The sequence below is a fragment of the Hyperoodon ampullatus genome (genome assembly GCF_949752795.1).
Source record: "Hyperoodon ampullatus genome assembly, chromosome: 8".
Lineage (NCBI taxonomy): Eukaryota > Metazoa > Chordata > Mammalia > Artiodactyla > Ziphiidae > Hyperoodon > Hyperoodon ampullatus.
In genome coordinates, this window is record NC_136921.1 from 80744970 (window position 1) to 80759414 (window position 14445).

At 32.7% G+C, this 14445-nt stretch overlaps 1 protein-coding gene across 1 annotated transcript in view; it reads right to left on the minus strand.

Moving 5' to 3' along the window:
• The window catches only part of LOC307057516 (sodium channel protein type 3 subunit alpha-like), a gene marked incomplete at both ends in the record, with an annotated part of 77946 nt that overhangs the window by 28358 nt on the left and 35143 nt on the right, over positions 1–14445 (minus strand). Inside the window, 3 exon segments of the mRNA XM_079710700.1 lie at positions 5583–6053; positions 7874–8230; positions 9455–9628. Of these exon segments, the coding sequence (XP_079566826.1) occupies positions 5583–6053; positions 7874–8230; positions 9455–9628 (1002 nt within the window).

Below are 14445 nucleotides of genomic sequence, written 5' to 3' on the forward strand. Positions count from 1 at the left end.
TTCTCAGTTATCCCTAAAGAAGAAGAGAGAATATATAAATTAAACCTACAGACAAACCCCAAGCTCTAATTAGGTTTTTTTTTTTTTCACCAAAAGCCTTGAAAACTGCTAATACTCATGAACTTTTCACTTTTGCTTTTTAATTTGCCTTCAAGAACACTCACTCTGGGGAATTCCCTGGCGGTCCAGTGGTTAAGACTCAGGCTTTCACTGCTGTGGACCCGGCTTTGATCCCTGGTCAGGGAACTAAGATCCCACAAGCCGTGTGGTGTGCCCAAAAACAAACAGGAACACTCACTCTGGCTGTGATTCCAGTAACAGGAGAAAGTTGAGTCAAGAGAATAAACTAAAGATTTATTTCATCCACAAACCTACAGCAATTTTTGGAGATAACCTTTACTCCTCATAAACCTATAATCAATAATTAATAATCCAAAGTAGGAAATTTTCCAAGTCTCTTTTTTGCCTGCTCAGTTTTGGGTAGAACATTTAGGGAGAAATTAATGTAGATCAGGGAAATTTTACAAAATGGGTACACTGAACCAATTACTTAATATTAAGATGCAATGAACTTTTCCTACCCTGTATCATGATGCTTTTAATTTTTTAATTACAGTGATCACTTAGGGTTTGGCAGACACATGACTTAACAACTTCCCCAAACTACATGAAAATCCAAGATATGTGGTGCCCAAATGTATACAGACTATGGCCCTTCATATCCAAAATCTCATGATAACCTTACTCTTTTTTTTTTTTTTAATGGAGGCTTTCCCCCAAAACATGAAAGCAAACATTTCTATCTGGAGCACATGAATTGGATGGGTTGAAAATTATATTCACAGATCTGAATATAATGATCTGAAAATGGCAACACTATCAAACAAACCCTGTGAGGCTCATTTTGGTAATACAGTTTACTTATAAGGGCTGAATCAACAACAACAAAAAGTTGTGGTCTTATTTTAATGAAATAAAAGCAAAAAAAATGCATCCTCTCAAGTTCTTAACTATTTTGAACTTTAAACATTTCTATCATGTTTTAAAATAGATATAAATCCTATAGAGCATGCAATTATTGCTTTTAAAAGCCTAAACAGACTAAACTGGAAAATCATTAACAGAATCAAATATGGTGTTGGGACTGCCCGTCTTGCCTGACCATGCTGTGATGTGTCACACGATTCAGCAGAGAGCAGCTGGGCACGTCTAGCACTTCCTTGCCATGGCAGGGGAAGGAACGTAGCTGAGTAGCATGCAGGCCAGTCAAAATTTATTTAGAAAGTGATTGTACGTGTACAACTTGCTTGGGTAACCTGGGTAAAAGTGGTGGCACGAGCCTCTGGCTGGTTAAAAAACACCAGAGTTTCATTCTTGAAGGCTCCAGCTTGATTTTACCCCTGTGAGAAGTAAGAATGGTAAGCAGTGAAGGTCACAGTATGATATTCCTAGATTGAGCTTTGGAATTCAACTTCAAATATGCTTCTTAAGAGCATTTATTCTATATCCTTCACCTGGGAAGACAATGAAACCTTTTAAGAACTAAATTGTAAAAAATCCATAATTATATAAAAATGTCAAGAAATCATGTTTATATAAAAACAAAATTCTACATTATATCTTGTCACAAGGTATGTATAATTCCAAGTTTTTACAAAATAAAAGGATCACTATTTTGAAATCCATGCCTTCAATTTCCTTAAAATTTTTTTCATGCAAAACTTTATGTTCGTTTCCATACCAGTCTGTTTATGTTACTGGTGCATATAATAGATACACATATATAAAATATGTATTACATAATATAATAACAGTAATTCATATTTATATCTCTAAAAACTTCTAGAGATCATTTCTCCCCAACTGTGGTATAGCTAGATATTTTGAAAATGAATGGAAGGAATAGAGCAGGTAGAGTTTTCAAATACTATCTAAATTAATGATTAATTTACTGCCTCTTCTTAAAGCAGAAATGTGTTGCAAATTTTTTTTTCTTTTCTTTCTTCCTTTCTTTCTTCTTTTGAAATGTATCGTTCTGTTAGGTTTAACTTGTATGATTTTTCACTTTGTCAGCAAAGAGAAAGGATATTTTGTGTCCCCCAAAGCACAGCCCAATGTTCTTTTTCTACTTGTGTTCAAAAAACTAAGAAGCGCGAACCAATATGCCACTTTATGGATACGTTCTTTTTAATTTTTGTGTGTGTGTGTGTGTGTGTGAGTGTGTGTGTGCAATAGCTAATAAAAAAGAACAACCCAGCCAACATAAATGTGAATCTGACATGTGACCTGTGTTCAATGCCAGCAGTTTTCAGAAATTTCAGATCAAAACTGAACTTTGCTGGAATTTATTTAAATCTATTCTATAATGCTGATTTTTACTTTTATTTTTGAAAACAGTGTACAGTTGACCCTTGGATGAAACAGGTTTGAACTGTGCAGGTCCACTTACACACAGATTTTTTTCAATAGTAAATACTACAGTACTACAGGATCCTCAGTTGGCTGAATTTGCAGATGTGGGAGTGCAGATACAAAATCATGTATGTGGAGGGGCAACTGTAAATTATACCTGGATTTTCAACTGGATGTAGGGTTGACACCCCTAACTCCTGTGTTGTTCAAGGGTCAACTGTACTTTTAAACTTTGTGTGACCATACGTGAGAATTGCCCTATTATTCTTTCAAGGTTTTTCTGGTACTAATTTAAAAAATCATCCACATAAAACTTATTGCTGAATTTAATTTTACTGTGCAAAATAATTTGAAATTTTATCCTAGCGTTATAAAACTTTAAATTTTATATTTACTTTTAAGTATTTTCCCTCTAATATATCTGTACACTTTAAACAATTTTATTACATTCTGTAATTGGATTCCATGTATCCAAAACTAGCTTGGAAGAGGACAGATGATTATAAAAAAAAAATCACCCAATAAAGAATTTTTGTTCAGATAATAAAATGTTTTCAAGGACTTGAAAATGAAGACATTGTATCTCATTGTTCCAAATTTATGATTTTTTAGTCATTAAAAAAAAGACATGACAATGAGGTAGTATTCTCCTAAAGCAATAATTTGAAATATCTGTGGACATCATAGAGGTTTTTTTTTTTAACATCTTTATTGGAGTATAACTGCTTTACAATGTTGTGTTAGTTTCTGCTCTATAACAAAGTGAGTTTTTGAAGTATTCTGGAAACCAACTTTTTGGTAAAAAGAAATTAAGATATATCATTTCCATGAGTGCAGTGAGATGAAACCTATGATGTTAACATAGCAAATGTTTCTCTACCTCTTTGGCTTTTCTATCTCTTCTTGACCCCAAGCTAGTCTTGTCCCTAGTCTTCCCTTATTTTCTCTTTGTAATTACTTCTTTGGGGAACTCCTCTATTTTCAAGGAATCAGATAATTATGAAATCTGCGTTATTAAATCTATTTTTAAACCCTGACTGCTCATTCAGTCTCTCGTTCTCACTATATCCCACTTCTAATTCAGTATGTCCCAATTGAATTCTTTCTCTTCCCCCATAAACCTGGTAACCTTCTTAAAAAGGCCATTTCAGACAGTTGCATCACCATTTTCCCAATTTCTCAGATTCTTTACTAGGTTGGTCAAAAGCCAGTTAGTCTCAGTTCCCATACTTATTACCCTAGCCCAGAATTCTGTCACCTCATTATTATCAAATGATTGTTACCACATTCCCCAAGATAACAGTTCTCACTCTAAACAGTTTTACTTATTGCTATCAAATAAATTTTCCTAAAACATCACTTTCCTATTGCTTTTCACCTGCTTCAGAACAAATAGCACCTTATAGACTATGCAGCCAATTCCAAGCTCCTTGACTTACTTCAAAGACTGTATAATCTGAAACTACCTTACTCACCCATAAGTATTTTTCCAGTCTTTTCAACCAATACTTTATACATGCTGATTATTTCACTGCTGCACCTTAATACTAAGCTCACTCTAAACTCTGGCTTTTGTTTAGTAAGTTTCTGCTTTTTGCTTTCTGTTCATGTATTTGACCCACATTTTGAGGCCTACTTTAATTTTATCTCTTCTGTTTAACAATTTGCTATGTTCTTGCTGCTCTCAATACTTGTATAATCTTGTATTCAGTCCTACAGGATTAAACTTTTTAATAGGTTTTTAATAATTTTGTGAGTTAGTATTAGCTTCCTCAAAGATGCTGAGATTTCCCTGAAGGGGGTTATGTTATGAATCTCTTCTTTAACTCTTCCTTACCCTTAGTATCCAGCAGAGTGCTGAATTCACAAAAGTGCTCAATAAATGCCTGTTAATTAATTGATGATTTTCTTAAATAAATTTATGTCAAGTGATGGAAAATAAAATTAGAATTGAATTCTTATTTGACCAGAATGAGCAACACATAAATTAGAATTGAACTCTCTAAGTAGACTTTGAGTGGAATTTCGGAGAAAGAATGTTATACCTCATTTTGTATGTATTTTTACCTTTTTCAAAATATTTTCAAATTTACCATTATAATATATCTCAGAAGCTCTGAAATGCCTGAAAAAAAGGATCAGGAGGCTATCAGTTGTGACACTGTCAGCTACTTACTACTTATACAAATTCTGTTGACACATTACTAAAAAAAGAAGGTTCCAAAATATGCAAATATGCTCACAGAATCAGACATCATTTGTCTGATTCCTATGGTGTCAATATTTATACCCTCATGCTAAAACCTGTCTTTTATAACCCTGTGCTAGACTTAACTTCCTACTGGTATATCAGAAGTCTATAATAAGTAATAGTAAAAAATTTAATCCTGTTTTCCACAATGCAGAATTGCAGAATTAATACCACTAAGCTACTATCATAGGATCCTATGAATTTTAATCCTACAGGAGGAACAATTTCCTTTCTTTTCTTTTAAATAAGTAGTAATATGACAGTAAGAACAGCTTTTCAGTCTACAGTTTAACTGTAATCCTTAAGTAGAGTTTTTCTAAATAGTTCTTACTATTTCCAAGTTAATCTGGAAGACCTTATAGATTTGCTCATCCTTGACTGGGCAAAATGTAATCAGTACTACTTTTAATTTCCTAATATGTGTAAAATTTTAATAAATGAATAATACTCTTATCATAGGCAATAAAAGGTTTAGAGGAGAACAAAAACTACACAAAACTTTCACATTAAAAATAACCATAGCAAAACTTAATATATTATAGAAAGTAAGGAGATAACACTTTAACAATGATCAATAAAATATGGTTCATTGTTATTTTTTCTAAAGAGCATAATCTAATGTAGAATAGAATGTATTAAATAAAATCTGTTTTTTGGAAGGCCACATTTTTTAATCAGACTTTCAAACTATCAAGAAGATGAATATACTAATTATTCAGAATGATGATTTTCTGTGGAAAGTTGGAATTTCAATGGATGGAATTCTCAAAAAAGAATATCTCATAATTTTCCAACATTACTGTATGTATGATTTTCAGTACACTTTTTAATAATGCATATAAGCACAATAAAAACACTAAGTAACTGTGGTGCATGGTTTTTATAGGAAAGGCAAGAAAAACTTTAAAAGCATTCTTACCTCTTTGCTTTCTTCTAGTTCTGACTCACTGCTGAACTCTTCAGTATTTAAGTTTTCAAAGTCAGACTCTCCAACAGCAATTGGCACTGTTACAGTGAGGCTGGGATTATTTATGAATGACATATAGTCATTTTCATCGATTACATATTTTTCAACACTGCTTCCAGTACCTACACCACTGGTGGTTCCATTCCCATCCTTAAGATAATTAAGCTCTTTGCTTATTTCAATCCCAGTATTATTGGACACACAGCTGTCTATTTTGTTGCCTTCATGGATTTCTATAACTTTTGGCTTTCTGAAAAAGGTTTTTTGGAAACACTCCTGTATCTTATTTTTCACATAATCAATTCCCTTTTGCATCCTTCCTACTGCAATCTGGAGATTATTCATTTCATTATCATCATCAGTGGCAGCAAGATTGTCTGAGCTAAATGAACTCAACAATAAGGCCAGAAAGAGGTTCAGAACCTAAAAGAAAAAAAGAAAATTTTGCTGTATTAATATTGAAGTATGCATAAACATAATAGCTTAAACAGGGAACTCATAGATCTTTGCTAAAATTAATTCAACAACTGCTTCTTGAATGCTTACTGTATTTCAGAAACCTTGTCTTAATCACACACCATTTAAAGAACCTGAAATCTTCTACCTGCTCTAAGGGCAAAATGGTAAAACAAGCACCCTTCCTTTCAAACCGAGAAGGACAACAGGAAACTGGAGGTTCTAAGATTTAAATTGTGTCTACTCAGGGTTGCCAGTGAAAAGACAAAAATCCCATTTTTGTGGTTTTGGCCAATGAGAAAAAAAGAGATATTTTCATTTTAGTCATTTTACTGCATTTTACCAGTTTGTCTAGGAAATGTCTAGCTTCATGTGTGTAAATAATGAATTTATTTATTTAATAGCCTGATGGATATGTGTTAAAACGACATACTTGAAATACAAATTCCATTGTCCAATGACCACAAACTTTTATAGCAGCAGAAATTACTAAAGGCAAATTATAAAAGGTTTAACACATTTCTCGTCAGTATACTTTGAAATATATGTGTCCAAATAGTTCAACAGATGGAGAGAAGTCTAAAATTATTCCAGGGTTTAGGCTGGACCCATATAATGTAAATTACTTTTCTTTTTCCTTTTTTTTTTTTTTTTTTGCAGAAAATATGAAGAAATCTCAGTGTATCATTTGGATACATGGGAAAAAATATTAACCAATTAACTGATAAAATATGAATAATAGAATTCATTATAACTGATGCAAAAGAAAATTTTTTTATAGGAATATTTTTAGCTTGAAATGTAGTTACTGAGTTTCAAAAAAAGTTACATGGTAGGAAGACTCATGCTAAGCCAGAACCCCAGTTTGTTGCCTTATTTTTATATCAGATTTGTTCAGAATCTAGAGCTTCCTTATTTACTATTCTGAAAAAAATTGCATGTCCACAAGTATCCCACAAACATTCTTTTAAGCAGTCTCATTTGAAATGTACTTCTCAAAGGAAAGGTTCAGTATAGCATAAAGAAACACTCTGACCACACATGATTGAAAAATGTAAGCATTAAAACACATAAACATACAAATTGTGCTTCTATATTAGTGCTTTTAAGTCAGAGCTAAAAGTAAGTTTTTTAAGTCTGGTCAGTGTTTATACATGTGCATAACTTAAACCACAATAATTTATTTTCCTTTAATAAAGCAAATTCAGGGAAGAATATACTTCCAAGTTGTTTGGATAATTATAATACATAGCTAAAATATAATACACTATTTCATTGAAATTTGTCTTCAAAATTTGGTAATATGCAACTTATGCCTCTGAGTAAGCAAACAATATGAACTATGTATGTGTAAAGAACAGTTTCAATACAGTTTCAATAGTCTTTTTTGTTTAGAATTACTGGAGATCATTATCTCATCAAAATAATAGAATAAAAAATAATTCAGGCCATCAAAAATAATATTAGGACAAAGTTAGTCTTGATAAAAACATTTTTTTTGAAGAAGGAAAACTAAAAACTAATATTTTTGTCCCTGGACTGTCACGGGTATACCTCATGTAATCCTCACATAAACTATAGGATTTCAGTTTTGTTATTCCAGTTTCATAGTCGGGGAATTCTAGGCTGAGAGAAGTTAAACAACTTGCCCATGCTCAGAGTGCTAGTACTGGTATTTGAGTCTAGGTTGTTGATGATAAAACCAGATGTGTCTGCTGCATCAGGCCACCTTCCTAGCCACTGTCTGATCTTGTTCTTAATTATGAGCGTTTGTAATACATACGTACCACCAGGTTTCCAATGACCATGACCAACATGAAAACAATAAGGCACATGGTTTGGCCAGCAACCTCCATGCAGTCCCACATGGTCTCTATCCACTCTCCACACAGCACTCGGAACACAATCAGGAAGGAGTGGAAGAAGTCATTCATGTGCCAGCGTGGGAGTTGACAGTCACTAGATATCTTGCAGACACATTCTTTGTAGCTCTTACCAAAGAGCTGCATGCCGACCACAGCAAAAATGAAGACAATGATGGCCAACACCAAAGTGAGGTTACCTAGAGCCCCCACTGAATTGCCAATGATCTTAATTAGCATATTCAGGGTGGGCCAGGATTTTGCCAGCTTGAAAACTCGAAGCTGTAATCAAGAGAAAATATACTCTTAGTAGTAGTCACAATATAATTTAAAAAGTTAGTTAGACATCATTTTATCAGTATGATACTATATTGTAGTCCCACCTCTGAGGAATGTAAAATCTCAAACTATACTAAAATTCAAATCCAGAAAAAAGTGTTAATAATACTGGAATTGTAAATCAAATCATAATATCATTTAAGTGCAAATATAAGAGAGAGAAAATATTTCAGAAATGATAAAACATTTCTGATTCATCAACAGATATATCCACGAAAACAAATTAATACTTTGATTACAGACATTTGTGAATTTAGCAAGCTAATGTCACCTCCAACTATATTTTAGAGAGTAAAAAGAAATATTAAAAGTATGAGTTATATATTTTTAATGGACATTTATAATATAAAAGTAAAACTAATTTGATAAACTTAAGGAAAAGCTTCTTTTCAATTTGAAAAATACATTTTACTTAATTTCCAATAAAATTTTGCACATTTTTAAATAATTTTTTTTGCTAAATTCAAAAAAATTTGTCATACCATTGTCTAAAGTGCTAATGGGATCAAATATTTTCCCACATATTCCTTTAAAGTAGTTACCACTAATATAAGTAAGGTTGATAAAAAGATAAGATTAATTGGGTATAAAGTTTTTATTTATATTTCTTTATAGACTTTAAAGCAAAAAAATTTTTTAATGAATTTAAAACATAATTTTAGAAGCACATGTGTGTTTTTAAATGTGCCTTACATAGTTAATTATTATGAAGTGTTTCAACCATTTTTCATCATTCTTGATAAACAGTCACACTCAGCTTTAAAGAGAACATTTATATATTTTCTTAGAATATCACACATAACTGGTTTAAGTTTAAAATATCATTGAGGTAAAAAACTATTAAAAACTATACACATTGGGCTTCCCTGGTGGCGCAGTGGTTGGGAGTCCGCCTGCCGATGCAGGGGACACGTGTTCATGCCCTGGCCCAGAAAGATCCCACATGCCGCGGAGCGGCTGGGCCTGTGAGCCATGGCCGCTGGGCCTGCGCGTCCGGAGCCTGTGCTCCGCGACGGGAGAGGCCGCAACAGTGAGAGGCCCACATACCGCAAAAACAAAAACAAAAACAAAAACAAAACAAAACAAAAAACTATACACATTAATTCATTTTTGAAATAAGTATTTTGCCAATGAAAGATAGAATATAAACAAAGTCTATGCAGATACCAGTCTGAACGATCTCAGTACAGACAGTCCCTCCACATTTGCCAGGCCAAGCTCCATTAAACTAAGGCTGACAATAATTCCATCAAAGATATTCCAGCCCTCTTGGAAATAATAATATGGATCCATGGCAATGATCTTGAGGACCATTTCTGCTGTGAAGATCCCGGTGAAGACCTAAAGTAAAATAGAGATCAGTACTTCACAAGCATTGAAAAAGTTTTGACACTCTAAGAATTTGTAAAGAAGGTTAAACAGTTATGAGTAAGAATATCTAAAATTTAAAGTGAAGAAATGTGACAAATGGATATAGAAGTTTAGCATTTTTTCAGGGGAATATTTTAAGTGGATTTGTGTTAGTTAATGAATCTGCTAGATTTCCAAGACAATGCTGATTTGAAAACATTTCATTGTCCACGTTTGAAATCTGATACTAAATAATAGCTACTGAATTATTGCCTTTTTTGGTACCCTATGCTTCTACCATAATCACAGCCAATTTTTTTTAAGTATTGCAATAAGAACAATTTATGTATTATTGGAAGTCACTCAAAAATTACTTCAAATTGGTAAAAAACATATTTTGTTCTTGATTTTTATTTTTTTAAGGGACACCACCTTATTTCTATAATTTTATAAACATTCCTGAAATAAGAGTGAGCTTGCCACAAATGTTTTGTAATAATTATTTCTGGATTTATGCCTCAGAATTAAGGTAAATGGATAAGTAGAGCAAGGAACTGCAGATTTAATTGAAAGCATCAGGAGAACATTCCCAGTATGCATACACCCAAAATTAGGATTAATAAATTATTTGAGTGGCTGGATGAATGTCTATTTGAAAATGGGTTTGTTTTTTAATTCAAAACCACAGGCTAAGACGCCCAAGGATGTGAAGAGCTATGAAATTACTCTTGCGAAAAATCTTTTAAAGCAATTATATTAATTAACTATAGGTAAAAACTGCATATTATGACTAAAGTCAAGCTTACCACTTACCAAGGTAAATCAGCCTTTACCTTGAAGGAACTTTGTCAAAATAACAGTATCAAAATTATTTGGTTTCCTAAAATGTCATATTAATTAAAGGAAATCTTGTTCTACTCTTACAAAGTATAATTGCAGCTAACATCTCATTTTCCCAATCACAGAAAGACCTAAGAGAAATACCCATACCAGAAAAGATAGCTTAACTTCAGTTCATCATTCATTCACTCAAATAGAAGTAAAATGTAATTCAAGCAAGCTTAGTACATGAAAATCCAGATATGCTGGAATGCACATTAAAAAGTGATTTTTTTCTTTTATAGAAGGACTTACCCTGGGGTATTTTTTCCCTGGTGAATGTAAAATAAGTTCTGATTTATATGAATTTTATTTCTTATATAAAGTTTTAGGAGCAGCTACTATTTGAAATAAACAGCCTGATTATAGAAATATATTAGTTAAATTGAGTTAGAAACAATCCAGGTAAATGATCTACAAATATCTCTTCCTACAGAAAATCATAAGGTGAACTTTTCAGCTCTTCTGAAATGACTAGAAGATGTCCTGCATTTAAAAAACCCATATCTTAAACTTACATTCTTTCATCTAAAATTTAATCCCAGCATGAAATTCTCTTTAAAAATAGCATTTTAATTACAATTTGCAGTTTAATGCCATAGCTATTTATCTCTTTAAATGCTTTCAATTTAGGCCCTAAAAATCATTGGGATTGTTTTACGACATTTTAGTCTAGTTTAGCATTGTCAGTGATTAAGAGTTTTGAAAAAATCTTTCTCATTCTAGCGAAGGTCAACTGAGGCTATTGATCATGATGCTTATGTTTATAAAATTTTAAAACTCCATCAAAAAATGCTAAGAACACAGAGAACTGCAACCCCTGGATATGTATATGGTTATGTACATAAATCCATGTATGGTTTATAAACATACATCCTGCTGCCTTTGAATTTCTTTATCATGAAGAATTTTTAAGACTAAGACAATTAATAAAAACATACTGAATGTTTATTGTTTGGATTTAGCCTAATTATAATATATCCTGTCTTCTGAAGAAGCTTTTTGTTTTTTGAAATTTTGGATTATATGTTTCTGTAGCCATTCATTCATTAATAAAAAATTGCTGAGTACTTACTAGACATTGTACTAGGCTTTGAAAATGCAGTACTAATTAGGATATACAAACTGAGATTGCATAAACCTAATTCATTTAGGCTGATAAATTTCTTATGAACAATACATCTATAGGCTTCCTAAGCCAGCTTCTTTAATGAGGAGATAAGTTCAGTGAAAAGTTTCTAACCTATTGTACGTGATGACACAAGACAATCAGCAGAAGTGTAAGTGCTAAAGATGGGGATGAGAATCAGCCTGGGAGTCTGGACCAAGAGTAAACAAATTTCAAGCATTTTGTTTTGGGGGGCACTGGGCTTGGATGATCAAATGTTAGGGCTTAAGGTCTCAGTTCAGGGATAAAAAAGTTTCCTTACTGAGTATTTACTTAGAGAGGAAAAGTTCTGTTGATACATACATTAAAAAGATAGAAATGTTAGTTCTAAAGACTCAGGTTTGAATATTGATGAGTTTGCTCCACAGAACCTCTTCTTGTCCAGACTGACATTCCACTCTTTTGTAGTGAATTTGATATAACTGTAGCCGCCTTTCGCTCCATTACTATTATTAGCTTCTTGTTTTAATGGTTTTAGTTTTATCATCCCCATGCCTTTTGGATTTGTATCTTTAAATATTTGTTGTTGTTGATTCTTTTTTGAAGGATGAAATTGAAATATATTTAAAGAAAAATGGTGGGACATCATTTAACATTTATGATTTTCTTTTATCTCATCTGTCAAATGAGGATAGTGAGATGATTCATCAGGTCTGTGTTTAATATTCTTGGATTTCTATCAGTATTATATTGCTTAGCAAATTTTATTACAAATTGTAGTGTACACACAATTATTGTTACACAAGAGCTTTATTAGTAGTTGTTAGAAAGAGACGAGAAGGCAGTTTTATATTACACTAGGAGAGGAGTTAGATGGCCAAATAGCACTTCTTCATTGATGCGAGAGGCTTCATAGGTGAGGTCTAGAATTTGGCTCCCATGGGTTTTACCTTTCAATAAACGAGCCATTTTTTTCCTTCAAAAAGTTATCATGTTCCTTTCCTGAGATTTTGAATTCATATCCTACACCACACCATTTAATTAAAATAATTTTGCTAATTATGTTTCTTTAGACTTTTATTTGCAAATAGCCTGTAAGATTTTTAGAACAGGTACCATTTTCTAAGTTCCCATCTAGGTCTAGCAGAATAAAGGGATATCATGGACCTCTAATCACTGGTTAGGAGAGTTATAGTAAGAAAAATAATTAGTGTAGGAGCTACAGATCTCTATCGATATTCCCTGAAGAAAAAGTTACAGGTTAGTTGGAAATGTTTGTATGATGAAGAGGTTATCTAACCTACTATGATTGATGGAAGATTCCTTGCTTATAGAATCCCTAAGATGAGTGCGTGGGTTTTATAATGGTTAAAACAAAATTTAAAAATGAAAGCAAAACAGAGCATCTTAGAGAAACTCAATAGAGATTTGAGGTCTCTTGATACTCAAATTTGATCAGTCCAATCAACAGGAAGTGATGTAATTTTTATATGCTCCAGAAAGAGGAAACAAAAAGGCACATTGATCTAAGTAAAGACTGGAAGTTCCACAACTCTTTTATGGAACATTCTTTTGCTATCAATTCAACCAAAAAACTCGATGTCCTTATTTATAAGGCAATATGCAATCATTTGAATAGTAATAAACTAGTCCATAGAAATTTTAAATTTATTTTAATGAGCAAACTGTAAACTCCCCACAAAATAGGAAATGTAACATCCAGCCATGGGGTATAATATAAATCCAAATTCAGCTAAGTACCCATGCTATAAGGAATATATTCTCTCTTTTTCTCTGTGTATATATATATTATATATATATAATTTTTCATATATAAATATTTATTTTAAAGCTTGTTATGGACATAAAATAAGATATGCGAAACTATGAAATACTTTACAGATATACAACATTATTACTACTACTCATAATGAGCTTTTAGCCAATAGTAACAGTCAGTTTACACATTCTCTTATTCCTAAGGTTAGGAATAGTTAAGTCTGTTCTTTGTTGTCTACACTGTCTGTCTTCAAGAGTCTCGTTTTCCCAACACTAAGCTCAGCTTATGCATGGTTCTACCACAAACAGTCAACGAGTGGTGGAACCCCACTTCCCTACTTCATTATCTCCATCACTACTCAAAGTTACAGATTTTAGAATGAGGGACATCTAGTCCAACACATTGTGCTCATGAGAAGGAAATACTTGTGACTTTTTTAAGACCACCCAGATATTTAGCATGGACAACTGGATTTGGACCTAGATTTAGTGCTTTAGTCTAGTGCTTTTCCATTTGATTGTCCTATAATCCAATGTCTCTTATCCTGTCCCTCCATACTCAGTTGCTTCAACATTGAAATTCTATAAAACCTCAGTTTCCTGCTTCACTCTGACAAATTTCCAAAATTTTCCCTAACTGTTCAACTTCCCTGTCTAACATCCTGGGAAAAATACAGCAGCTAGAGCAGGACTATTTTCCGTCAGTATTTCAAAGAAAGGTTAATAGCATACAGAAGAGGAAGGAAATTGTTTATTGAGCACGTGCTAGATGCCAGGCACAGTGCTGCGTGTTTTCACATTATCTCATTAGATCTTCACAACAACTCTGGGAGATGAGTATTATTATATCCATTTCAATAATAGAAAACAAAGACTCATATTTTTTATCAAACTTGTCCAGATGCTTCATTATTAGTAAGGTCAAACCCAGTTCCACCTGACTCCAAACCCATGTTCTTTTATGAAAAGATGCATGATGCCTTTTTGGGTAGGAAACAACCAGTTGGTTATTTATCGAGCTACAACCATGTGTTTAAACATT